The sequence below is a fragment of the Uloborus diversus genome, chromosome 8 (genome assembly GCF_026930045.1).
Source record: "Uloborus diversus isolate 005 chromosome 8, Udiv.v.3.1, whole genome shotgun sequence".
Taxonomy (NCBI): Eukaryota; Metazoa; Arthropoda; class Arachnida; order Araneae; family Uloboridae; genus Uloborus; species Uloborus diversus.
In genome coordinates, this window is record NC_072738.1 from 145,995,819 (window position 1) to 146,023,526 (window position 27,708).

The following is a 27,708-nucleotide window of genomic DNA, read 5'->3' on the forward strand; positions in this document are numbered from 1 at the left end:
ATGTTTCATACTAATGTTGTAGCGAATTAATATTACTTATAAAAAAAAGTCTTTGTCACGAGATCGACGTATTAAGTCCAAATAATTTTCGCATTCTCCACCCATTTCCGTTTGTTGTTGTTGTCATGATACTGCACTATGAATTTTTTTACCACGTAGCTTCCGCAAATGTTATTGTTGCAGAAGTAACGTAAGAAAAATAGTTTTGCTATATTTTCGTGACACAAACTATAAAATACAGCAATAACTAGGAGATCGTCTAAAAATTTCATCTCCTTTACGAAGGATAATAGGAGAACCGCATTTGATACTTAATTATGCGTTAAGAAATAGACTAGTAGAAATGACGTTTTTTTTCCTCGAAGGGAGTGGAGGAGAAAGAGACTTAAATTAGTCTTTTTTTTTTTTTAACTTCAAGGCAAAAAATAATTTGTGCAGCTCCAATTGATATTATCAAACTCAATACAATCAAACAATAGACCAAAAAATGAAGGGTGGGTTTCAGCATAGTTTGTCTTCCACAGTTTGGAGCAGAAAAGTAATAAATAAAAGTAAATAAAAATTAAAAATATAGTAAGAAGAGAGAAACATATTCTGGATGTTAAGTGGATCAAATAAAGCAAAGTGAAAAGAAAAGATCTAAGTAATCATTCTCAAGGCTCGGATACTTCTGCTGAGTGTTTTTGGTTTCAGAAACTGGTATATGATTTTTGTAGGGAGCATAAAGTCACGGACCTAATCTAACTCTGCTAGTCTTTCTGGATGTATAATAACAAACACTTCTATGGTTTTTATTAGGGCATAGCATAACCCAGGCATATTCGACTTATAACTTAAGATATATTTGTTCCATATGTTCTTTTAATGGACACCTTTTCAAAGGTGCCCACGATGAGGGGGGGAAGGTCGCATGGTGTAGACTGATCTAAAGAAAGTTTTTGATGTCGTAATTTACAGGGGGGGGGGGGGGTGTGAAGGCTTATTTTTAAAAGGTTGGAAATTAATCAATCTCTAACATATCGTCAATGTTAAGTGCGTAATGTAGAATTTTGCTGTTTAAATAAGACCCTTAAAATTACCAAGCGTAAAAAATCATTTTATGTTTTTCCTTTAAATCAATTTTCCGCATAAGAGTTATTTTTTTACCAAGTTTTCTCGAAGCAAATTTAGCTATTAAGAGCCATTGTCTGTAAGAATCAGACAGTTTAAAGCATTTGTGATTGTTGACATTTTTAATTTTTTTTATTTTCACATAGGTTGTTTCTTATCATAAATGTAATGTAAATCCGAAATTTGAGCTTTGTCTGACTCACAGTTTTTGAGAAAATAATATTTTTTGTTTAGGGGGCGTGGCACATTTTTGCCGGTTTTTCAAATTTGCAGATTTTAATGTGCTTGTTGCTTGAAGCGCCCTTATAATGACATGGATTTTTTAATTCCATATTACTATATGGTCTTATTAGATACTGTTACAGCTGTTAAATCGGTGACACTACGAGGGCGACGCCCATAAACTCCGTTTAAAAATGACCGAAAATGAATTTTGTTCTATATTCAAGGCCAATTTTCTCAAAGCGCCTTCATGATGACACCAACATTTTCAGATCATTTTCTAGCCACACTTACATACATCAAAAATATGTATCAAAATCGGTGTCACTATAAGGGCGCCAGAAAATATTGGAACTTTTATTCAATAAATTTCACAAAAACACAAATATTTAGAATCTAATTACAACTGTCGCCCTCAAAGCAGATATCTGATACTACATTAGGTTGATAACCAACATGTTTGTCTAAGATTTGCACAAAAAAAATCGGTGTCACTCCTATTATTTTTGGAAATATAATCGTTCCAAATTAGTACGTTATGGCGTTTTTTTTTTTAATATTTATTTATTTAATATTTTCACACCCAGATTTTTTTTGAACATATTTATTTTTAATTTAATACAAAGAAGTTTTCCTTATAACATAAACAGCTTTGGGCAGCAAGAGAGTCTTTTTCTTGAATAGAAAATGCCCGATTTGATATAGGTACCAGGTGGATCTTTTGTGCATAACATGTCTAGACTATTATACCAATACTCGTCTTGTTTTTTTCCGGCCAAACAAATTTATTTATTCCAATTGTTCTTGACATGCATTTGACCTAAACTTGCAAATGGTCAACTTCTACTATTTTTCTGGGATACCATGTTTTCAATTGCTTTAGGGCTACAAAATTAGCAGTTTTCAATAAAAGATAACCGTCTTTCTGAAATTGGTTTGATTTGATTCTTAATGTTTTCTTCGTTTTGGTCTACGTTATCCTCAAATTCAGTTTCAGATTCTGAATGTTCGCTTTCTTCAGTATTCTCATTTGATGTATTGAAAATGCATTCGTTTTTTTTGTTTCTTCCATCGAAAAAAAAAGGATAGGATTTGTTTCATAGTACAATACTCTGAAGCAACGAACAGTTTTTTCCCCGTTACGAACTGCATTTCTCATTAAGTGTGCAACTTGACAGGGATGTTGTTTTTCCCAGTATTTTCACCAATCGTAAATTGTTCTTATAAGTACTCCTGCTTTGAAGTGAACTTGAACTGATCTCGTAAAGATAGGGCCCATCCAATTTCATTAAATTGAACTTTTGGCAATGCAGGGGTATTTATTAGTTGAAAATTTGAAGCCTTTATATAAGATGTTTGTAAGAGCTTCTCTCTATACATCTTTCGTAAAAAATCCATTTGCAAGTTGAGGTCAAATCTATGTGAAGAATAATTGGAATAAATATATTTGTTTGGCCGAAAAAACAAGATGAGTATTGGTATGATAATCTAGACATATTATGCACAATACATCCGCCTGTACCTATATCAAAACGGGCATTTTCTATTCAAGAAAAAGACGCTCTTACTGCACAAAGCTATTTATGTTAAAAGATACACATTTTTGTATTAAATTAAAAATAAATATGTTCAAAAAAACTATCTGGGGGTGAAAAGATTAAATAAATAAATATAAAAAAAACGCCATAACGTACTAACTTCGAACGGTTATATTTCCAAAAATAATAGGAGTGACACCGATTTTTTTGTGCAAATGTTAGACAAACATGTTGGTTATCAACCTAATTTAGTATCAGATCTCTGCTATGAGGGCGACAGTTGTAGTTAGATTTTAAATATTTGTGTTTTTGTGAAATTTATCGAATAAAAGTTCCAATATCTTCTGGCGCCCTTATAGTGACACCGATTTTGATACATATTTTTGATGTATGTAAGTGTGGCTAGAAAATGATCTAAAAATGTTGGTGTCATCATGAAGGCGCTTTGAGAAAATTGACCTTGAATATAGAAAAAAAATCATTTTCGGTCATTTTTAAACGGAGTTTGAGGGCGTCGCCCTCGTAGTGTCACCGATTTGACAGCTGTAACAGTATCTAACAAGACCATATAATAATATGGAATTAAAAAATCCATGTCATTGTAAGGGCGCTTCAAGCAACAAGCATATTAAAATCTGCAAATTTGAAAAACCAGCAAAAATGTGCGACGCCCGCTAAACAAAAAAAATTGTTTTCTCAAAAACGGTGAGTCAGACAAAGCTCAAATTTCGGATTTACATTACATTTATGATAAGAAACAACCTATGTGAAAATAGAGAAAATTAAAAATCCCAACGATCACAACCTGCCTGATCCTTACAGACAATGGCTCTTAAATTCCTGGAAATAAGAATCCAATTTCCCGGTATAGGTACTAGTATTATTTATTTATTTAATAATTTTAGAGTCTTCCAAATTGAGCAAAAGAAGTTCTGATTAACAAAAATAAGTATGGGAATGAAGTTCCTTAACTGAGATCATTGGAACAAACAATTGGTTCTTCGAATTTAACCTGAATCAGCCTCGAAGTGTGTAAGAGGTGAACAGAGAGACCAACAGACGCATTTCCTAATCTTAAAACCCTTACCTCAAATTTTTTACTGCACATAATTATATGCATTACATTATTACATATAATTATCGTTTCCCCCCCCCCTTTTTTTTTTTTGGTTTTTGGGTCAGTTCACAGTATTTGGCTGGAAAATGCTTCATAGCTCGAAGTATTCGTATTTTCTTCACTGCAAAAATACAAATGTAGTTTAAAATAGCATAAAACTTCTGTAATTTTACATTGAAAAAAAGAAATGAATATTTCGAGACTTAGCGCTAAGTGCGGGACATTTCATACTCAAAATACTGTATAATGACCATTTAGCAATATATTAATGATTCATTCAACCTTCGTTCTTTTTTCCCGTGGACTTTAAAGTAGGCTTAAAAATAAAGCACATATCCCAACATGAAGACATAACCAGCTGTTTTTATATTCTTTTATGACATTCGAGACAAAAATAATACGCTAAAATTGCCTGTACTATTTTTTTTTAGAAATTGTTTATACATAAAAATTATAAATTTTAGATTGCGGAGGTATCTTGACTGCGCCACAAGGCACAATTAAGAAGTTCCCGACAGAAAATGAATATTTTGATGAAATGAAGTGCATATGGGAAATCAGAGCGCCCCCGAACAAAGTAATTTCAGTAAGGTAAGTATAGTGCAGCTCTGATTAGTTCAGCTGTGACCTTGACTATGTTTACCTGTTTTAGGGGAGTTTAGTGAAAAATAGACGCGTTATTGACTCGGATTTCAGTAGGAATATTTTTGAAAAACTACTAAGATAGTTTCTCAACTCAACTTAGCGCCAATTACCCCTCCCTATTTTCTGAAACAGAGGTAAACATTGTCAGAGTCGGAGCTCAACTTCTCAAAGCCGCACAATATACTAGATCTAAAAAAACAATAAACAACAGAAAGTATATTATGGGTTTCGAAAATCCTTTTATAGCTATATTTAGGATACCTATTCAAAAAAAAAAAAAAAAAACTCTCCCATAACTTTTGAACTCGCACAAAAAGTTGTAATACAAATACTTTAGTTGCTAAAAAGACTTATTCTGGAACGTCAAAAACGGAGAAAATTAAAGAGATTGCGTTCTTTTGCTTTTATGAAAGATGACATAAAGAAGATTCTCTGTTGTTTTATAATTTCCTTAAAAGTTTACTTAAAAAATTACAGTCATCTAAGGTATCAGTACTTTTTATCGTAAAATATTATTTTACTGCAAAACTTTATGGAAGAAAAAGAAGCTCGCGCTAGGTGTACTGATTGAAAAGAACGAGTCACAAGCAGTGGGGCTGGAGCCAGCCTTCTCCATTTTTGTAGAACGGTGCGCTGTCCCTTATACTGAATAAGTAGGGAGCTAGCGAAGAGCGGATGAATTATATGATCCGTAACATAAATAACGCAATGCTCCGATTGGCAATCACTTTCTTTTTCTGGTACAATTTACTGTGGATTTTTTCTGTACTTCAAGAGCTCAATTTCATAGTATTAACCTTTTTTTTTTCTTGTTGCATCTTCGAGAATACTTTAAGCTCTGTAAACAGTAAGTTTATAATTTCATTTTCTGTTTCGTTTATTGCGCTGCTCTGAAGGGAGGAAAAAAAACCTACTTTGATTTTTGTGAGAAATTTGAATCTAAAGATCGCGTTTCTCATAATTTGATCGTCCTATTATCACATCATTGATTGTTTAATGTTTGAACATTCAAAGGAAGAAATTATTCGGATAATATCTTACAGTAAATAAGAACGTCAAAGTCTGTTTTCATGAAAATAAGGTTATGGTTAAGTCAAGTACTTTAAATGAGGTTATGCACAGTACAAGTCAAGAGGTCGAGTCTTTTCTAATACTTCATGTAGAATTCGTCGGAACTAAAGGAGGAGCGTGAAAATAAACTGAATGAGTTGGCCGATCTTTTCTGCTTTTTTGCAAGTAATGGCATCCCTGCTACCTTTTTCGAAAAGCTGCACTAAACTGCACAATCAAATCATTGAATCTGAAGAAACAGCTAAAAACAAAAACCAACTGAAAGTAAACTGACGTAAAAAGTTTCGAAAATTGAAAACTGATCATATTATTTATGTACTGTAACCGTATTGGTAATAATATTACACCGTAAAAAAATTCTAAAAACTCAATAATTATTTCAGTGGAACGTTTCGAGATTTCTCGTGTTTTCATCTATAATCCGGTAAAATCAAGTATTTTTACAAAAAAAAGGTTCCTGAATTTTCTACAAGTTGTACGAATGCAGACTGTTCACTGTTGTGAAAAATATGTTTTGCTACTTGTTTAAAGATTGACTGAGCGTGTTTAATTAGTATGTCGGCTCAAGTTCGTGTACAACCCGTCCAGATTGACTAAGCTTCCTATGAGAGCGAATAAGTCTCAGGATAGCTGCAGCTTTGCAAGGCAAAAATTGACAAGCAAGGGATATGCTTGAATCTTAGCGGCAATTTTGCATTAGCATTGGCAATGGTTGCATTGCTGCTTCTGGAGCTTTTTTAGTAAATCAGGAAAGTTGTAATCAATTTCATTAAACATACCGAGTTCCCCGTAAAGGTTCCAGACTGGCTTTAACTGGGGAGATTTCCAAATTCTTCAGAAAAATTCAAGGTTAATTTTAGGAATGTTACTGACTTCCTAAGTCAGTAACAGTTAAGTTAGGTTAAGTTAGGAATCTTTCTTACAAACGTTCCTGGTTTTTGCAAGATATGTTACAGGCAGAAATTCGGCACATTAGCTGCCCATTATTTTCCAAGAACGTTTCTGAATTGATTTTACAGTGCGACTAAATCACAGCCCGAATTGATCTCTTCAATAGATGTCAAAAAAGCATTGTGAAAAAAATAGGATAATTTTTTAGTGATGTTTTTAATGAATTCTACAGTAAAAATGAGTCATTTATAAAACTATTAGGGCAGTTCTAATAATTCAGTTAATTTTACCAAACCTTTTTCTACAAATTTTCCCACAGGTTCTCCTCCCTCAATATCTCACTCTCTTATCACTGCTGGCATGCGTATTTAGAGATTATCGATGGCAACACAACAGGACCGTCTATTGGAAAAATATGCGGAAGCAAACTCCCTCCTGTAATAAAATCCAGTGGACCTAATTTGACTTTGGCACTTTTCTCTCGAGAAAAAAGACTGCTCCAACCAGGAATAGAGAATGGCTCAAAATTCGCAGCGCTTGAAATGTCGGCATTTTACTACACTACTTACGGTAAGTAACACGTTTCATTTATTTTTGTTTTTAGATTTCGTTTTGCCCGTTTACTCTTTGGCCACAGATTAGATGGAAATCCGAAATTTAGGTATTGTCCATTTTTCACGAGAACGCATTCCATCCCGCCTTCTCGAACGCAGAGTTCCATTAAAACGCGGGAGTGATCGGTAAACATATCCACGAGCTTCTCAATGATACAACCAGACAATCTTGGGCGTGCATTTAATGTGCAAAAAAGTCTTAGTTTCCATTACATCACAAGCTTCACTTGTCTGTTGCTATTTTCGTTATTCTTACACTTTAAAAACTGCTGCTTTCACTACAAAATGCTATGATCCGAATATACCTTCTGCTGAAAGTAGCGAAATAGAATCACCAGAGACCACGTGACAAAGGTGGAGTCAAGTACCTTCTCCTGGAAAACGGACAATATATATGTACACTGTTGAAACCAGGAGTGTCTCAGAGGTAGACATTTTCACCCTAGGGTGAAAAAACGGTGCCTCAGGGTGCAACGGAGGCTAGGAAGTGTCGTTAAGGTGTTTTTGGTTCCTCAGTGGGTGACCGACGTTAAAAAAGTGCTAAAAGACCATTCAATAGGAGGGAGACTTGCTTGCGCATGCACTCTTACGTATCGTCCAACGACAATTTCAATTTCAATGGCGAAGAAGGAAGTTGCAACGAAATTTACTTTCGCATTGAATGAAGAAGAAAACTAAAAATTTCGTGGATTAATCTTCGAAAACTCGCATAAGTAAAGGTATTTGATCACATTGTAGCTCTTAGGGCTTTCGAACATATTTATAAGTGCTTCAAGTATGTTGACAACTGCTTATTGCTCTGTTTACCTTATTAAACATTTAATGTCTTAATATGTATATCCTGCAAAACCGTTACCTAAAACTGTCTATCAGTACTATCTTGAACAACAACAACATTAAAAATAAAAACGTTTAAATCAGCTGATAATTGAATAGCTAATTCCGGAGTAAAAACACATCGACGTGAGCAGATATACCAAATGTCTATTTCTTCTCAATGAAGTAACTACGTAGAGAAAACGAACAGAGAAGCACAGGCGGGGGAAAGAAAAAGAAAAAAAAAAGGTTTGAAAATAAATCTCTCTCAGTGTTTGTCTCATGACTTTCACATCGTGTTTTGGTTAAAGTATCTTTCTTTGGCGTTATTGCATGAAGCGAATGTAGTATCTACTATTGTTTTTATTTTTAATCTGACGAAAAACTTGACATTGAAAAGAAGGGCTTTTAGAATATTTATCTTGTATGCATAAGGATACTCAAATGTCAAATCTTATACACATTGATACGCTACTCTCGATTAAAACTTTAAACGTTTATGAAACGCTTTTAATTTCTCATGATTCTAATGTTGCTTAATATTTCTGGTTGTTTCGGCAAATGATTGAAAAATTCCTACCCTCTTCATTTTCGGTACGGATCATGCTGTATAGACCAAGAGCTGACCCCCCAAAACACGATTTATCTCTTTTATGGCTTGTGGCCGGTTAAAATAATAAAAAAATGCAATTTAAAACTTTGGCTCGAATCCCCCCCCACTAATTTTGGGTCACACGGCTGCGTGGGTGGATGATAAGGTCAAAAAAATGAAAAATATCAAAGTGATGAGTTAAATGGCCTAAAAAACTATATAATAGCATTAAATTAATAAGAAAAAACCCGTAGCTAATTTCCCCCCCAGCTATGTTGGGGCGAACGTGGTGCCCCCCCAGGGGTAAAGTATCGATTATTAAACTTAAAAAAAATGATCACTTTCGTGGGGGGGAATTTTACAGGGTATTAGTTTCATTATTTTGATTGCCAAAAAAAAATTCCCCCCCAGTAACTATGGGTCAATTTGTCAAAAAAAGTTTTTTTTTTGTTCCTCTTTATTTGGTTCAAGTCGAGTATTGTTCGAACTTACGCATGACTGTTTAAGTTGCAAAAAAAATACCCCAAAGTTTGAACGTTTTTTCATTAAAAAAAACTCGTAGCAATCCCCCCCCCCCACACCTATGGAGGGGGTTGCTACGCGGTGCGCAGTTTTACAACGTGGTGCCCCCCCCCCCCAGGGGTGAATTGTCGATTGATTAAATTAAAAATAAATGATCACTTTCGTGGAGGGAATTTTACAGAGTATACATTTAATTGCAAAACAAAATATCTCCTCCCCAGCAATTATAAGTCTACTAGCTGCATTGCCAGGCGTTGCACGGTCTACCTCAAAAATGTACGTATATTCGGCGTTCCAAGCATTTTATACAATTATATAAATTTTCTCGCTTTCATTACATTTCTTATTGCTGCTCCACTCTTATTAGTCAAAGCGCAATGTTATATAGCCTATAGCCTTCTCAATAAATGGACTATTCAACACAAAATGAATTTTTCAGTTCGAACCCGTCGTCCCTGTAGACCAAGAGCTGAGCCCCCAAAACACGGTTTATCTGTTTTATGGCGGGTGGCCGGTTAAAATAATAAAAAAATGTGATTAAAAATTTTGGCTCTAATCCCCCCCCCCCCCTCCGCCCACTATTTTCGGGTTACACGCTGCATGGGTGGATGAAAGGTCAAAATAAAAGAAAAATATTAACATAAGTGAAATGGCTAAAAATTATATAATAACATTAAATTAATTTAAAAAAACCACGTAGCAAATCTCCCCTCCAGCTATGTTGGGGCGAATGTGGGAGCCCCCCCCCCCAGAAGTGAATATCGATTGTTAAAATTAAAAAAAAAAAAAAAAAAAAATCACTTTCGTGGGGTTGGGGATGGGGAACTTTACAGGGTTTTTGTTTCATTATTTTGATTTCCAAAAAATCTCCCTCCCCCCAGTAAGTATGGGTAAATTTGTCAAAAAAAAAGTTTTTTGTTTCTCTTTATTTGGTCCGAGTCCAGTACTATTTGAACTTTCCCATGACCTCTTAAATTGTAAAAAACAATTTCAATTATTTATTCGGTAAAAAAAAACCACGTAGAAAATCCCCCCCCCCCAGCTATGTTAGGGCGAACTTGTTGCCCCCCAGGAGTGAATTATCGATTGATTAAATAAAAAAAAGATTACTTTCGTAGAGAGGAGGGATTTTCTCAGAGTTTACATTTGATTGTAGCAGGAAAAAATATCCCCCCCCCCCAAAAAAAATGTTTTTAATTTAAATTAGAAATTTTGAAATATTTTTCAAAATGAAAGGAAGCAATTCAGCGTCCGTACATCTGCTTCTACCACTGTGTGCTCAGCATGAAAAGAATGAAGGGGAAAGTATACGCCTGTGATGATTTCTTCTTGCTGTTTCGAGGGCAGTTTCGTCAGTGATCAACTGTAGCCAATACAGGGAAGTCGTTATAGCTGTTGGTTTTTCTTTTCGGAGCACGCTGTACCGCATCCTTAAACTGAAAACGTAAAAAAATCCTTTTTTCAAAAATATATTTTGATGTTTTTATATTATGAGTGTTTTAAAGGGTAATTTTAAGTGTAGCCAGCCACCAGATAAAAGATTATGTTTTGACAGAAACTTTATTTGAAGGAATAAAAGTTTCAAAGATTCGAAAACACTGAAAACTGAAATTCCGTGATTTAGATTTTTCCGAGTTCTTAACAGAAGCAGATTTATATCATCGAGATTGCAAGAACATTTTTATCAAACTAGATAGACACTATCACAACCAATATGCTGAAGGTAAATAAATCTATATGAATTTCCAAATTATTATTTTAAAAATTCATTTAACGCATCGGATTAACGCATTAACATTTACAAGTAAAAACGTCGTTATTGCAATTTTAACATAAAATCACTTTTGTTTGTGAAATAAACTCATAATTACTGGGGTAGGGGGAGATTTTTTTTTTTTTTTTTGCAATTAAAACAATTAAATGTATACTCTGGAGATAATATACTAAATTATCTTTTATCTGGTGGCTGGCTACACTTAAAATTACCCTTTAAAACACTCATAATATAAAAACATCAAAATATATTTTTGAAAAAAGGATTTTTTTACGTTTTCAGTTTAAGGATTCGGTACAGCGTGCTCCGAAAAGAAAAACCAACAGCTATAACGACTTCACTGTGTTGGCTACAGTTGATCACTGACGAAACTGCCCTCGAAACAGCAAGAAGAAATCATCACAGGCGTATACTTTCCCCTTCATTCTTTTCATGCTGAGCACACAATGGTAGAAGCAGATGTACGGACGCTGTATTGCTTCCTTTCATTTTGAAAAATATTTCAAAATTTCTAATTTAAATTAAAAACATTTTTTTGGGGGGGGGGGGATTTTTTTTCCTGCTACAATCAAATGTAAACTCTGAGAAAATCCCTCCTCTCTACGAAAGTAATCTTTTTTTTTTTATTTAATCAATCGATAATTCACTCCTGGGGGGCAACAAGTTCGCCCTAACATAGCTGGGGGGGGGGGGATTTTCTACGTGTTTTTTTTACCGAATAAATAATTGCAATTGTTTTTTACAATTTAAGAGGTCATGGGAAAATTCGAATAGTACTGGACTCGAACCAAATAAAGAGAAACAAAAAACTTTTTTTTTGACAAATTTACCCATAGTTACTGGGGGGGGGGGAGATTTTTTGGAAATCAAAATAATGAAACAAATACCCTGTAAAGTTCCCCATCCCCAACCCCACGAAAGTGATTTTTTTTTTTTTTTAAATTTTAACAATCGATATTCACTTCTGGGGGGGGGGCTCCCACATTCGCCCCAACATAGCTGGAGGGGAGATTTGCTACGTGGTTTTTTTAATTAATTTAATGTTATTATATAATTTTTAGCCATTTCACTTATGTTCATATTTTTCTTTTATTTTGACCTTTCATCCACCCATGCAGCGTGTGACCCGAAAATAGTGGGCGGAGGGGGGGGGGGATTAGAGCCAAAATTTTTAATCACATTTTTTTATTATTTTAACCGGCCACCCGCCATAAAACAGATAAACCGTGTTTTGTGGGCTCAGCTCTTAGTCTACAGGGACGACGGGTTCGAACTGAAAAATTCATTTTGTGTTGAATAGTCCATTTATTGAGAAGGCTATAGGCTATATAACATTGCGCTTTGACTAATAAGAGTGGAGCAGCAATAAGAAATGTAATGAAAGCGAGAAAATTTATATAATTGTATAAAATGCTTGGAACGCTGAAAACACGTACATTTTTGAGGTAGACCGTGCAAAGCCTGACAATGCAGCTGGTAGACTTATAATTGCTGGGGAGGAGATATTTTGTTTTGCAATTAAATGTATACTCTGTAAAATTTCCTCCACGAAAGTGATCATTTATTTTTAATTTAATCAATCGACAATTCACCCCTTGGGGGGGGGGGGCACCACGTTGTAAAACTGCGCACCGCGTAGCAACCCCCTCCATAGGTGTGGGGGGGGGATTGCTACGAGTTTTTTTTTAATGAAAAAACGTTCAAACTTTGGGGGGTTTTTTTGCAACTTAAACAGTCATGCGTAAGTTCGAATAATACTCGACTTGAACCAAATAAAGAGGAACAAAAAAAATTTTTTTTGACAAATTGACCCATAGTTACTGGGGGGGAATTTTTTTTGGCAATCAAAATAATGAAACTAATACCCTGTAAAATTCCCCCCCACGAAAGTGATCATTTTTTTTAAGTTTAATAATCGATACTTTACCCCTGGGGGGCACCACGTTCGCCCCAACATAGCTGGGGGGGAAATTAGCTACGGGTTTTTTCTTATTAATTTAATGCTATTATATAGTTTTTAGCCATTTAACTCATCACTTTGATATTTTTCATTTTTTTGACCTTTCATCCACCCACGCAGCCGTGTGACCCAAAATTAGTGGGGGGGATTCGAGCCAAAGTTTTAAATTGCATTTTTTTATTATTTTAACCGGCCACAAGCCATAAAAGAGATAAATCGTGTTTTGGGGGGTCAGCTCTTGGTCTAGTAGTAGATGTCAACAACATATTAATTACTGTGAAATCCAAGTGGATATACGAAAGTGAGTGCACGAACAGACAAATTAAAGTCATGAACACTTCTCAACTATGTTGGAAAGTCTGAAATGTGATCAAATGCCTTAAATTACAAGTTTTAATACCAGAACTTAATTTAACGTGAAAAATATATCAAAACTTCGTGTATGAACAAAAATAAATAAAACACAATTGTATTCAAAAACGCACGCAACACGGGGGGGGGGGCAAAAATCGCTATAGGAAGGAATAAAGGTGCCATTTTCTCCCCCAACTTACCAACTTTCACCTCCGGTGTACGTAGGGTGAAAGGAGCCAGTTTCTCACCCTATTTAAGGGTGCAATTTCGGCTCTCTGTGGGGTGCCGCTAGTGAACAAACGTTTCACCCCAGAAAGGTGCCAAATGCAACCTGTAGTTTGAACAGTGTACTGTCCGAACTACAGGTGCCTCTAGATAGCTATTTTGCTCCCTGCGATGAAAACACGATGCTGCAGGGTGCAATGTTGGCTAGGAATTGTGAACAAGGTGAATGACGCTAATAAATGTGAAGACGGACCTCCTAAATGCAAGGGTGACACGTTAGCGCATACGCTCTGACATCGTTCAACCACAATCGAGGGTGCACGAAGCAAGCAACAACGTAGATGCACTTCCACATTGAATGAAGTGCGAAATTGGATTAAAACTAAAGGTTTCTGCAATTTACTCATCAAAATTTCACGTAAGTAAAGGTATTTGATCATAGTGTAACTTTGAAGGCTTCCGAACATGTTTAAAAGTGTTTCAAAGTACTTTGAGTCTTCAGTTTGCCGTCACGTACATTTGCTATTTCTATCATGCATAAATTTTTGCATTACCTAAAAATAGCTATCAGTACTGGATAAGTAACATTTAATAATCAAAACGCTTAAATTAGACGATATTTGAAAAGTTAACTCAACTACTAATTTTGAATGTGTGGTTTTACTTGCTTGTATATTGTCAAGGATCTTGTGGATTTTTAACTAAGAGATTTATTGTTAACTAGTGGCACTCGCACGGCTCTGCCCGTAGTAGAAAATTAAAAGGTCCTTTGGTTCGCCTGTATATTTACAAATAATGTGTGATGAATTTCTCGCCAATTGGCTTGCATATGTTACGGTTCCACGTTATGATAACTTGGTAATTTACTTGTTCATCTTATGATAATTTTGCTCGGGGAAATGTTTTTAAAATTAGTTTAGAAAAAGAACAAAATCGAATGTTCGAAAAATCGCTTCGAGGTGCACCCCCTCCCCCCCCCCATGCTACAAACTGATTCTGTGCCAAATTTCATGAAAATGGGCCGAACGGTCTAGGCGCTATGCGCGTCACAGAGATCCTGACAGACAGAGAGAGATCCGGACGGAGAGACTTTCAGCTTTATTATTAGTAAAGACAATGTGATGCAATCAGTAAGTAAACGGAAATTCTAACGCTGACGGTATAAACAAAGCAAAAGATCTCAAAAAAGAATTTCCTTCTCCGTCTCGATTTTTTTATTTACACTAGCCTCAAAAAGTTAAGGTACAACCGTTTTTTTTGCGTATAATTTGCAAATGAATGTATGTAGAAACCAAAAATTTGGAGGATGTGTGCATTAAATTGTTTTTTAATTTAATGTGTCATAGAAATTTGTATGAGTGTATTGCAAAAACATTTATAACAAAAAAAAGCAATCTTTGCGGAAAAGTCCATTCTTGAATAAAACAGAAAATCTTAGTGTTACGCAGTAAAACATCATAGAAACAATACAAAAATGGGTTCTAATAAGGAATGTGTTTCCCAGTAACTTGAATGCATTCGGGGCAACGATTTTTCATGCTGTTTATTAATTTGTCGGACACCGGAATAGGAAGTGAAGACCAGACACAGATTAAGCCTTGTTTCAGCTTATGTAACGCCCTTGGAGGAGGAATTAAAGCATCAACCTGTCTGCCAAGATAGTCCTAAAGATGTTCTATCGAATAATCTGAGATCGAGCTGGCCATTCCATTCGTTCCAAACCGTGGTTCTCAAGATACTTCTCAACAATTCGAGCTCGGTGAGTTCGTAAATTACCATCCATCAGAATGAAGTCATTACCAATAGCACCAGCATATGGAAGGACATATGGATGAAGGATCTTATCCCGATATCTCAGACCAGTCAGAGTTTCTCCATGGAACACATGCAGGTCAATGTAACCCAGGAACCAGATCCCTGTCCACACAAACCATGTGATTCCACCATCTCTATAAATGTGCCTTTCAACAGTGTTGGATTGATGGTGAGTGTGCTGTTCCCTCCAGATCAGTAGACGACCAGAATCACACTGAAATGTAAATCTGAACTCGTCTGTGAACAGCACAGAAGCCCATTGCTGCTGAGTTCAGGAAACATGTTCTCTTGACCAGCATAAGCGGATCCTTCGCTGTGGTCCGTTGAGCGGAAGAGGCACAATTGGTCGTCTTGCATAGAGATCTGCATTGTGAAGACAATTTCGCACCGTAGTAGCAGAGATTCTTCTTCCTGATGCTACAAAGTGGCCTGCAAGGATCTGCGGCACAGTAGTGGTTATTCTCATTTGGGCCGAAAGACTTAAAAAACGATCTTCTACAGGTGTTGTAGTTAGTGGTCGGCCTGGAACAGGTCTTCTGGACACAGAATCTTCTGATTGGTATTGATCCCAAAGTCGCTGAACAACAACTACGAGACACATTGAGACGTCTTGCAGCATCAGCCTGAGACACTCCCATTTCCATCCATCCAACTACCCGCCACCTTAACGAATCGGGCAAACGACGTCTCTGAGACATTTTCTAAACTCTATTGACTATTGTCGCCAAATCTGCGAACAACAGTTGAGAATCAAAACAACTTACCCACAAAAGTACGAAAACTTGATATTTGCATATTTTTTTCTCACTCATACACTGTAAAAAAAATTCCGAAACGTTACTGGTTATTTCCGTGGAACGTTTCAAGATTTCAGACGTTTTCACCTATTTCCCCGTAAAAACAAGTATCTTCACAAAAAAGTTTCCTGAATCGCTACAAGTTGCACGCTTGCAGAACTTTCACTGTGTTGGAAAATAATTTTAGCAACCAGTTTAATGATTGAATGAGCGTGTTTATTAAGTGTATCGGCCTAAGGTTGCTTACGGCCTGTCCAGGTTGACTAAGCTGCTAATGAGAGCGAAAAAGTCAATGGATAGCTACAGCTTTGCAAGGCAGAAATTGGAGGCAAGAGATATGGTTGGTTCCTTCTTGCATAACTTTGGCCGTGGTCGCTCTGATTTTTATGGAGCCTTCTTGGTAAATCAGGAAGGTTCTAATCAATAACACTAAACTTACGTAATTTTTCTGGAAGGTTCTAGAGACATGGCTGGCTTTGACAGGGGAGATTTCGCACTTCTTCAGAAAGTTTCAAGATTAATTTCAGAAAGGTTACTGACTTTTAGCGGAAAACGTTCCTGATTTTTCCAAGATAAGTTACTGAAAGAAATTGGGCACATTAGCATCCTATTATTTTCCACGAACATTTCTGAATCGTTTTTAAAGTGTAAATATATGTTCTTTTCTATAAAATAAAAGTGGCAGCTATCGTTTTTTCATAAATGGATTTAAAGTTCGTTATTATCATTCATTTAAACTATGCATTTTATTGTTACTGCCATTTTTTAAAGGTGAGTTTCGAAAAACATGTTGTTACCTTAACTTTTTGAGGCCAGTGTATTATCTCATGTCAGCCCTATTGCTTGAAGTGAATGACTGTGCTTTTTTCGCCACTCTAGTAATAGTGAAAATGAATAGATCGTTAGAATTTGTTTTGACTTTCAATTTGTCGAAAGACTTCACATTGGAAAAAAGTGCTTATTTATATTCTACTAGTGGCACCCGCACGGCTTTGCCCGTAGTAGAAAATTAAAAGGTCTTTTGGTTCGCCTGCATATTTACAAATAATGTATGATGAATTTCTCGCCAATTGGTTTGCTCATGTTACGGTTCCACGGTATGATAACTTTGTAATTTACTCGTCGATCTTATGATAATTTTGCTCGAGAAAATGTTTTTTAAATTGGAATAGAAAAAGAACAAAATCGAATTTTTGAAAAATCGCTTTGAGGTGCACACCTCTATGCTACAAACTAATTCTGTGCTAAATTTCATCAAAATCGATCGAATGGTCTAGGCGCTATGCGCATCACAGAGATCCTGAAAGACAGAGATCCGGACAGAGATTCAGACAGAGAGACTTTCAGCTATGTTATTAGTAAAGATACGGATATTCGAATGTCGAATCTTATATACGTACGTATTAATATGTTGCTCTTGATTAGAATTTTGAAAGTTTATGAAACGAAAAAAAGAAATATTAAATTAAAAAGTTAGCAAATTTTTTATTTAAACAGTTAACTTCTATTTAGTGAAATCCTATTTAAAACGTGCAATCATAACTACACCAAACCCAATGTTATCTCCATTTTTAGGTCCATTACAAGGTTGTGGTGGAATTCTGAACCAGTCCTTCGGAGAAATTTCGTCCCTCGATATAAATTCCGACACTTTGTATGAACCAAATTTGGACTGCAGCTGGACCCTAATTGGTAATGACTCCAACAAGATCTTCCGAATTGAATTCCTGAGGTTTGACTTGGAGGATGGTAGAGAAAATGAAACTTGCATTTCCGATTACGTAGAGGTAAGCTTTGAAAACGAAGCGCTTTGGCGTTGTCTTTGAGGTTTGAGGTCTGTTCTAGCTGATTCTCAATTCATTGTTTGCAAGCTCGTGCATTCTGTCTAACTTCTAATACTACAAAAACCTGGTAGAAGTGTTCAGTCGGTGGATTTTCGAGATGCATTAAAATGCCAGCTCTGTTCTCGCAAAAATTACGCGGCATGTAAAAGACCCCTTGAGTATCCGTGTGATCTTAAGCACTCTTGACGAAATTGTATTCCTATAGTGCTGTTTCGCTTCGAAAAAAGCCCTAGTGCTTCCATCTGGAGGGAAAAGTGAGCGTAAAAATTCCTGTAGTATTAGCATTCGCCGATAATGGCGCCACAAGCCAAAACGGATGCTAGCTCTTAGGAATAATACAGGTTCTGCAAATGATGAGAAACCAATACACAGCCCCACTTTTTGAAAACAAATCTAAAAATAAACGCAAGAATAGAAACTTTGTAGCTTGTTTATTCATTAATAGAATGAAAAGAGAAAGCAGTGGTAAACGAAACAAAGATTAAACTAAAAGCGAGCTTTTCTTTCAACACTAATGCTACACTTTACGGTTTCATTTTTTTTCTTTCACTTTTTAACTAGCATTGTATTATAACTACTTACACATTAAAATGATTTGGGGTAAACTGGTTTTGAAATAAACGGGTCCCTTTCTTTTAAATTCCAACAAACTTCATATTTTATCTGAATTTTAAACTATATACCAGCCTGAACAAATGCGATTTCGATGATTAAATTATTTATAAATGCGGTTGATGTTATCCGCTCTATTTCATATTAGACCGTTCAGTAAAAACATGGTATGACTGAAATACACCGCCAGCGCAGTTCCATGTTTATTAGCACTCAAGACCCCGGCATAGGAGTGAATGTGCTGGAGGTGGAAATTTCTTAAGGAAGCCAAAAGTGCCAAACAAACTGGTAGCTTATACAGAATTAGCACTGTCCAGACGAGTGACCGAAGCAATGGTTCGGTTCAACTCGAATATGGAAGGCAAGCAATGGTATATTCAATAAGTTACTGCCCTATATACCTGCCTTGCCTTCAATCTTCGAGTTGAACCGAACCATTGCTTCGGTCACTCGTCTGGTCAGTGCTAATTCTGTATTAGCTACCAGTTTGTTTGGCACTCTTGACTTCCTTAAGAAAATTTTCACCTCCAGCACATTCCTTCCAATGCCAGGCTGATGAGTGCTAATAAGCATGAAACTGCAGTACTCCGCTGGGATTGAATGAGCTGGCGATGTATTTTTGCCTTAGCCCTGACTATAGGGCGGTAACTTACTGAATGGTATAACTGGTTTCGAAATAATGCCCTGTTTTCTCACCGGTTTTCGCCTCGATTGAGCAAGGTTCGTTCCAAATCGCTTTGCAACGTGATAGTATCGACCAAAAAGCATCAAATTACGAAACAAATATACTTTGAAGATTCATGGACTGAAATAGTTTTGATATTTAAAGCCTCCAATCATTTATTATTGACAGCACAATGGCTTTAATTCAAAAGGTACAAATTTTTGAGATACATTAATTTCCTCTTCAACAGGTGAGAGACGGCCTTTCTCCAGACAGCCCATTTATTGGACGCTACTGTGGCTCCACCATACCAAGCCCCATCTCATCCTCAACAAATAAAGTGTTTATCTCATTCCACACCAATGACGAGATCAACAAAGCTGGTTTTAAGATACGCTTTACATCTGTGATTTGTAAGTAGATACGAAGAGTATAACCTTTTAATACGACCCTCGGTAAGACGAGGTTTCCTTTATAACGAGGTTGATGGATGTAACGAACCGACTTTCGTCAAGTATATCTCATGCACGGATAACTTATTTGTATGAAACTCTAGGTTTTTTTTTTTTTTTTTTTTTTTTTCGTAGTTTAACTACATTTCTTTTAATAACTATTCGAAAGCATGAAACAAACAATTAGCCAATGGTATTCAGAGACTGCCTTAATTCTTTTTAGAGATCACCAGTCCGGAATAACCATAAACGAACTGGAGTCACAGGGGTGTTTGTGATCCGAAATTTCCGAAATGTACAAAAATTTTGGATTGCCGTTTCCGAAAATTCAGGGCTGACAACGCATTCTAAAACTGACAAACTATTTAAAAAAAAAACCTTGATTATTTTTTTTAATGATTTTTGCGTACATATTTGAAAAGTTTTTACGGGGAGGAGGGGGGAGAGATCGAGCTTAATCATAGCTTCTGAAAATTTCACAATGTCTTGCAAAACTAATAACTCAAGTCCACTATCACCCCTGTGGAGCCAGTCAACGTCTGAGAGAAGATAAGATTAGCGAACTGCTGGCACCCAGTATTTACCCTTACCTTCTGAGGCGGGTTTTCTAGGATTATACGGTTTTTCTGTTATGATTCATTCCAATAGGAGGGAAAATACAGTCTTTGGATGCCGTAGACGAGCTGTTTGGTATGTACATGGGTTTCTTTAATCTCGGGAATAAGCGGTAAAGTCCGGCCCTCATGATATGACTTCCGTTGGCAGAGGCTTAAATGACTCTACTACACTAGTGTAAGAAATTAAGAGAATTTTCAGATTTCGTCAATTATTTTCAGAACTACAGGACCGATTTTTATGAAATTTGGTATGTACATGCATTAAAACAATATAAAACAAATAACCATTTAAAGTTTAAAATGAACACTCATGCTCATAAATAACACTCGTTAGAGTCGGATGGTATGAAACAGCAACTGCAAAATTTTTAAAAAAGAGGGGGGGTTAGTAGGGGGTACGTTCCACTCTAACAGACATATAAGCCTTGCAGTGTGACTCCATACTTGAAATGAAGCAGTTTATGGGATTCTGGGTGGAGGGAGGAGCAGTAGTTTCCACTCGTTCAACAACGCTGTACTCAGGCTATGGAGGGTCCTCGGAGGGGTGTTGCGAGTGTTTATTGCCCTCCAAAGAGCGTCCCAGACATGCTCTATAGAATTGGAGTCTAGAGATCTGCTTGGCCAATCCATCCAGTAAATATCCTCCCCTTCAGGAAATTCGTCGACCAGAAGAACTGTACGTGGTCTTGTGCTAACATCCATTAAAACGAACTCGGGGCTAACAGCGCCCCTCAAGAGGTTGTCATAGGGGCTCCAAGACCACATCCCTATATCTCGCAATTGTCACAGAGCCTCTCTCAAAGGCTTGGAGGGGTGTGCAGTCATCCAACATGATGTCAGCCCGCACCGTCAAATCACCACTGCCATAATGGTCGATTTCGCGGATATTAGAAGGCAAAAAGCAAGTCTCGTTTCAGCTTAAACGACTATTTTTGTCCTACGTTTACATGGATAGAAGCAGGAACCTGCTACCTACCCTCCAATGTCGGCGAAATCGACTATTATGGCGGTAGTGGTTTGACAGTCTGGGCAGGCATCATGTTGGATGGCCGCACATCCCTCCATGTCTTTGAGAGAGGCTCTGTGACAATTGCGAGCTATAGGGATGTGGTCTTGGAGCTCTATGCTCACTTCTTGAGGGACGCTGTTAGCCCCGAGTTAATTTTAATGGGTGTTAACGAAAGGCCACATGCAGCTCTTCTGGTCAACAAATTTCTGGAAGGGGAGGATATTCACTCGATGGATTGACCAAGTAGATCTTTAGACTCAAAAACTATAGAACATGTCTGGGTCGCTCTCGGGAGGGCAATAGCAACTCGCAACACCCCTCCGGGGGCCATCCATAGCCTGAGAACGGCGTTGTGGGATGAGTGGAAATAATTGCTTAAGGATCCCATGAACTGCTTCATTTCAAGTATGGAGTCACACTGCGAGGCCTATACGCCTGTTAGAGGGGACCATACGACCTACTAACCCATTTTTTTTGTTTAATTTTGCAACCGCTGTTTCATCCCATCCGACTCTAACGAGTGTTATTTATGATCATACGTGTGTACATGAAATACACCGCCAGCTCAGTCAATTCCAGCCGAGGACTGCAGTTTCGTGCTCATTAGCACTCATCAGCCCGGCATAGCACTAACCGAGCTGGAGGTGGAAAACCTCTTAAGGAAGCCAAGAGTGCCAAACAAACTGGTAGCTAACATAGAATTAGCACTGACCAGACGAGCGACCGAAACAATTTGCGACCGAATTGTCGCAAATTCCCAATTTCGCGACATTCGCAATTTCGTGCTAATGAGCACGAAACTGCAGTCCTCGGCTGGAATTGTCTGAGCTGGCGGTGTATTTCATGTATTTCTGCCTTAGCCCTGGCTATAGGGCGGTAACTTACTGAACATACGTGTGTATTTTAAATTTTGGTGGGGTTAATTGTTTTGAATTGTTTTAATGTATGCACTTACCAAATTTCATTAAAAGCGGTCCAGTAGTTCTGGAGATAATTGACCAAATTTGATAATTCTCTTAATTTCTTACACCAGTGTAGTTAAAATGGGAGTGCAGAGAGTTCGGTTGCGTTGCCGATAACGTTTATTCGCCATGTACTAATGCAAGAATTTATCCTGTTTGAATCCACACCTAAATAAGCTCGTTCAAGAACAAGCGTATTTTCATCAGACAGACTATGACTGAAAGCTTTATTTTCAGTTTGTTTTGTAAGTTTTTGTTTTCAAACGTAAAATTAAAAACTAAATTTTGGGAGATATTCGTTAAATAATTATTATTTTTAGTACTTTGCAACGCTTGGAGGCTTCCAGCTACAATTTTTCTTAATAATAATTTTAAATGGATTCTTTTTACTTTGCAGCACCATGTGGACCTTCCTTGATAACAACCGCCCCCAACACAAACGAAATTGTATCTCCAAACTATCCCAACGGTCTTCCTCCAAATCTTCGCTGTCGATGGACTTTTGTGAGGAACATGACAAGTAGTGTGATATGGTTTAGAGAAATGGTCAGCTTGTTTCTAATAGATTTGGACCTGGACTGCAAAGGAGATTACATTGAATTTCAGAGACAGGTAGAATATATTTTTTAACCTGTAGTATGAAAGATTTAAAAATAGTTTTATCACTCTGTTGTACATGGAGTAGTTCTTTCTAAAAATTATTTCTAATCATAAAAGAAAATGTTTCAATATATATTTTTTAAGCAACATTTTTTGAGCAATACGATTGCCTATTGCTTTCATTTGACTGTTTTTGACGTTCCTTTGATTTTTCCCACCAGCACCCTCCGCAGCATCACCGTCGACCGGCTCCTTACGATGCTGCACCTCTAGCAAAAACCGTCACCAGGTTTCGTCAATATCCTACACTTACACGCACCTACACACATATACATATATACACCTACACACATACACAAACACATACACACAAACACATGCACACACACACACCTACACACTCACATACACACAACTACCCACACACTCATGCCTGCACACATACACATATGCCTACACACACATACACATACCCCCCACACACACCTACACACACTCATGCCTGCACACAGACACTAACACACATGCCTACACACACACACATACCCCCCACACACAAACACACACGCTTACATAATCACACACACTCGTGATTGCGAAAAACATAATTTGAATTCAAGATGACAAAATTCAAATTATTTGTTTTTTTTTTTTTTGTGAATACTTAAAATTATTCATTCAAAAGCTATAACCCAACTGTTATTTCATATTGCTATTGCAGCACGATCGTAAATCATATTTGAACTCCCAGTGATTTGATGCTGAGCTGTTGTTCTTCATCTGGTTATATAACAAAGTGCTATAAAACTCTTCATAAATTATTTACCAAAACCATTGATACATAACTATACGCAATTAAACATAGACTGATTTTTTTCCATTATGGGTATTAGGCGGTAATTATTAAAATTAATTTTTAAAAAATCGAAAATAAATTATCGAGTTGCACTATTTTCACGAGAGAATAACAAGCTTGTACTTTGTTTAAAGAAAAAAACATTCTGCTAAACTTTAAAGGGCAGGTTGCGGCAGAAATAGCTCACACATTGCCTCCTCAAATTCTCTGACGCTAATGTTGGGGGTTTGGCGTAGAGTATAACCCACCACTTTAATGGGGTCGTTTCCAAAGTTTTAAAAGTATTTTTTTTTTCTGAAAGAGCATGCTTAAAAATATAGGATCTGACCATTTTTTAAATAATTTGTTCAAGTTTAATATTTTTAAAAAATTACTTAAATCGGTGCGCTTTCATTGTTTACGTTTCTCTCGTTTGACATCACAAATGATGAAATGCCATTCAGTGTTGCCATTCACGGAGAAAAATATTTAATTTGCATCTTTAGTTACGTGTATTGGCAACGATATGGTTGATAGCAAGAGTAGAGAGCAATATTTAATTCGCTTCTTGATTATCATAACGTGGAAATGTGGTAGAAAGATGCACCAAATTGCATCATTTGTGACGTCATAAAGACTACGCTTTGTTTTCAAAATCGGACATTTAAAAAAAAATTATTTAAAAAATAACTGTTGGGAAAATGAAAGTATTTTCTGGGTCCATGTTATTTTTTTTTTACTCATTCTATCAATTTCAGTGACTAAAAGTAGTACTTTTGACTGAAGGAAACAACCCCATTATTGACAAGGAATGCAATTTCCATTTCTATATTTCTGTAATGCAATACATCACTTTTATCTGTCGGGCTGCTTCAAAAAAAAAAAAAAATTAATTTGAATTTTGACATCTTGAATTCAAATTATGTTTTTCGCAATCACGGGTGTGTGTATGTAGGCGTGCGTATTTGTGTTTGTGTAGGGTATGTGTGTTTGTGTATAGGGGGTATGTGTATGTGTGTGTAGGCATGTGTGTTTGTGTCTGTGTGCTGGCTGGCATAAGTGTGTGGGTAGTTGTGTGTATGAATGTGTGTGTGTGGGGGGTATGTGTATGTGTGTGTAGGCATATGTGTTTGAGTCTGTGTGCAGGCATGAATATGTAGGTAGTTGTGTGTATGTGTTTGTGTATGTGTGTAGGTGTATTTGTGCGTGTGTGTGCTTGCGTGTGTGTGTAGTTGTGTATGTATGCGCGTGTGTGTAGGACATGAATGCAACCTGGAGACGGCTTTCGCTATAGGAGCAGCATCGTGAGGACCCGGTCGACGGTGATGGTGCGGAGAGTGGCGGTGAGAAAATAAAATGATAGGACATCAAAACAGTCAAGTGAGAACAATAAGCAATCGTGATTGCTCAAAAAACGAGTTTCCGGTGCCTAGCTGTATTTCATGTTCATTCGATCTCACTACACCCCGTGGTTTCATTCTCTAGGGATAGTTGAACGCAAACGTAGACAAAATTAAGGAGCAAACATTACAAGAGCTAAAAGTTTTCATACGTCTTTTAGAAATCTCAGCATGTACATCAGAATTGACTTGGAAGATAATGCAATCTTCAGCTTCATAAATGCGTAGGATCTGAAGATGGGTCTTTCAAAGCCCCTATTTATACGAGCCGGCGCATCAGCTTAAGATCAGCCTTTTTGGATCGGAGCGCGTGTTTGAGCGGCTGTCTTTTCTGGCGAGTAATCGCGTTTGGTGATTGTTCACTGCGAGCGATTATTAGCGACACGTGAATTGTTTATTAAATAAAGTATTATTTTCGGCAAATTTGGCGAAACGGAAAACTTTACTGTGGTAACCCAACCAGCGCAACAATGAAAAATCCGATCCAAAAAGGCTAAACTTAAGCTGATGCGGTCGGCCTGTCTATATAGCGACTCTAGGTCTTTCGGGAGATTTACTGTTTGACCATCGATTACATGGAAAGGCTAATATCCGGTTTATAGGTGGAAATGGACGTATCTATTAGTTTATAGGGATGTTAGTTGGTTTGTTTCAGATGTGCATTTTGCCTCTCTATTACTTAGCCTTAGTTTTGTAAAAATGAAAATTTGCTCACAGCAACATTTTTGAAATCTAAAGTATATTCGATCTATATTCTCACGGCAAAATTTAATTGATTTATTTATTCACAACAAAGTTTTGAGCTTACCATTTTGCTTTTACGTTCCTGAACGAAATGAAAATATTTTCTTTTCTTTTTGTTGTTTCCATAGTAACTACTTTTGTTTCCCCTTATTTAATTTTGAGAATGCAATAAATGAATAAGACACTAGTGACATTACAAAAGGAGTGAATAAAAATCCCATCGTTATGTTTCCTTCTCCCCTGCTAGATTCATTCAAATAGAATCGTCTTTAATTGCTCATTGCCGAATAACATACAATCCGTGGTCAAACAGTGATAATTAAAACGAAGTGGTTCTGAGTAAGGAAAATAAATGGTAAACATTAGAGCCGCCATATATATAGGCCGACGCATCAGCTTAAGTTTAGCCATTTTGGATCGGATTTTCCATTGTTGCACTGCTCTGGTTACCACAGCAAAGTTTCGGATTTCGCCAAATTTGCTTAAATAAATAATGTTTACTAAGGCCCCTATATATACGAGCCGACGCATCAGCTTAAGATCAGCCTTTTTGGATCGGAGCCCGTGTTTGAGTGGTTGTCTTTTCGGACGAGTTATCGCGTGGGTGATTGTTAACTGTAAGCAATTATTAGCGGCACGTGAATTGTTTATAAAATAAAATATTATTTTAAGAGCATAAAAAATACATTATCATTTTTATTGCATTTGAAATGTGAGAGTTATTTCGGCTGCAGCTTGAATTTCGTACAAAATTTCGTTTTTATTCTCGGTAGTTTTACAAGTTTTCAATTCTTTGAACATAAAATCGTTCAAGACTAAAATATAGAATATGTTTGCATTGGCAACGTGGTGGATTTATCATAACTGAAAAATACGGATTTCCTAGTTGGCGACATTCTGAAACTGCTCGGCAACCCTAATTTTTGTCGCCAAGTTTGGTCAAAGTTAGATAGTAGGTATTTATTCTGTGATATGACACATTATTTAGCCATTATCATTTTAAATTAAATAAGCAAATAAGTAAGATGAAACGTTCCAATAAAATATAAAATACGCTTAAGAAATAAAAGTGCGCTCTGAAATAGCATGAAAGTTTCTTTAAACTGCAAAATAACTGGCCAAAGAAATAAAACAAACCATTAAATAGCATTAAAAGTTCCACTACAAGTAAAAATAACAGCATTTAAAAAACTATATTGAGCACTTTTCAGACTGCACTCAAAAGAACAAAATGACTTTTCTGGGTCAGAAAGGACAATATTTAAGTAATCCTGCAGTTTTCAATTTTTCCAAGAAAGCGACTCCATAAACAATAATATTTTGTCGTTTGACCACGGATTGCATGTAATTTGGCAATTGGCCAAGTTAAGACGATTCCATCTGAATGAAGCTAGCAGGGAGAAGGGAAAACAGCGGTGGGATTTTGATTCACATGTTTTATAATGTTACTAGTAATTAATTCATTGCATTTTCTAAGTTGAAAAAGAGCGGAAAGAAACAGTTTCTATGGAAACAACAAAAAGAAAATACAATATTTTCATTTCGTCAGGCAAAGCAGAATAAAAATGGTAAGCGCAAAATTATGTTGTTAAAAATATATTATTTTTTTAGTAAGAATATAGATTAAATATAGTTTACATTTAAGAAATGATTTGGTGAACGAACTGTCATTTGCACAAAACTGCGTCTAAATAGGCAAAAGTGCACATCTGTGACGAACAAACTACCACCCCTGCAAAGTATTAGATGTTTCCATTTCCGCCCATAAACCGGATATTCACCTTTCCATGTAATCGATGGTCAGATAGTAGTTGGGGCAAACCTAGGACACATTCTGAAAGCTATGCTGATGCTAATCGCAGCATTACGACACTGACGGCTTAGGTGCGCCTCATAATAAATAGCA

General features: G+C 36.5%; 1 protein-coding gene across 1 annotated transcript in view; it reads left to right on the top strand.

Moving 5' to 3' along the window:
- The window catches only part of LOC129228663 (cubilin-like), a 240,137-nt gene that overhangs the window by 173,666 nt on the left and 38,763 nt on the right, over window positions 1-27,708 (top strand). Inside the window, exons 40-44 of the mRNA XM_054863347.1 lie at window positions 4,452-4,578; window positions 6,914-7,164; window positions 17,639-17,850; window positions 19,434-19,596; window positions 22,621-22,835. Coding sequence (XP_054719322.1) covers window positions 4,452-4,578; window positions 6,914-7,164; window positions 17,639-17,850; window positions 19,434-19,596; window positions 22,621-22,835 — 968 coding nt within the window. The remainder of the gene's footprint in view (window positions 1-4,451; window positions 4,579-6,913; window positions 7,165-17,638; window positions 17,851-19,433; window positions 19,597-22,620; window positions 22,836-27,708) is intronic.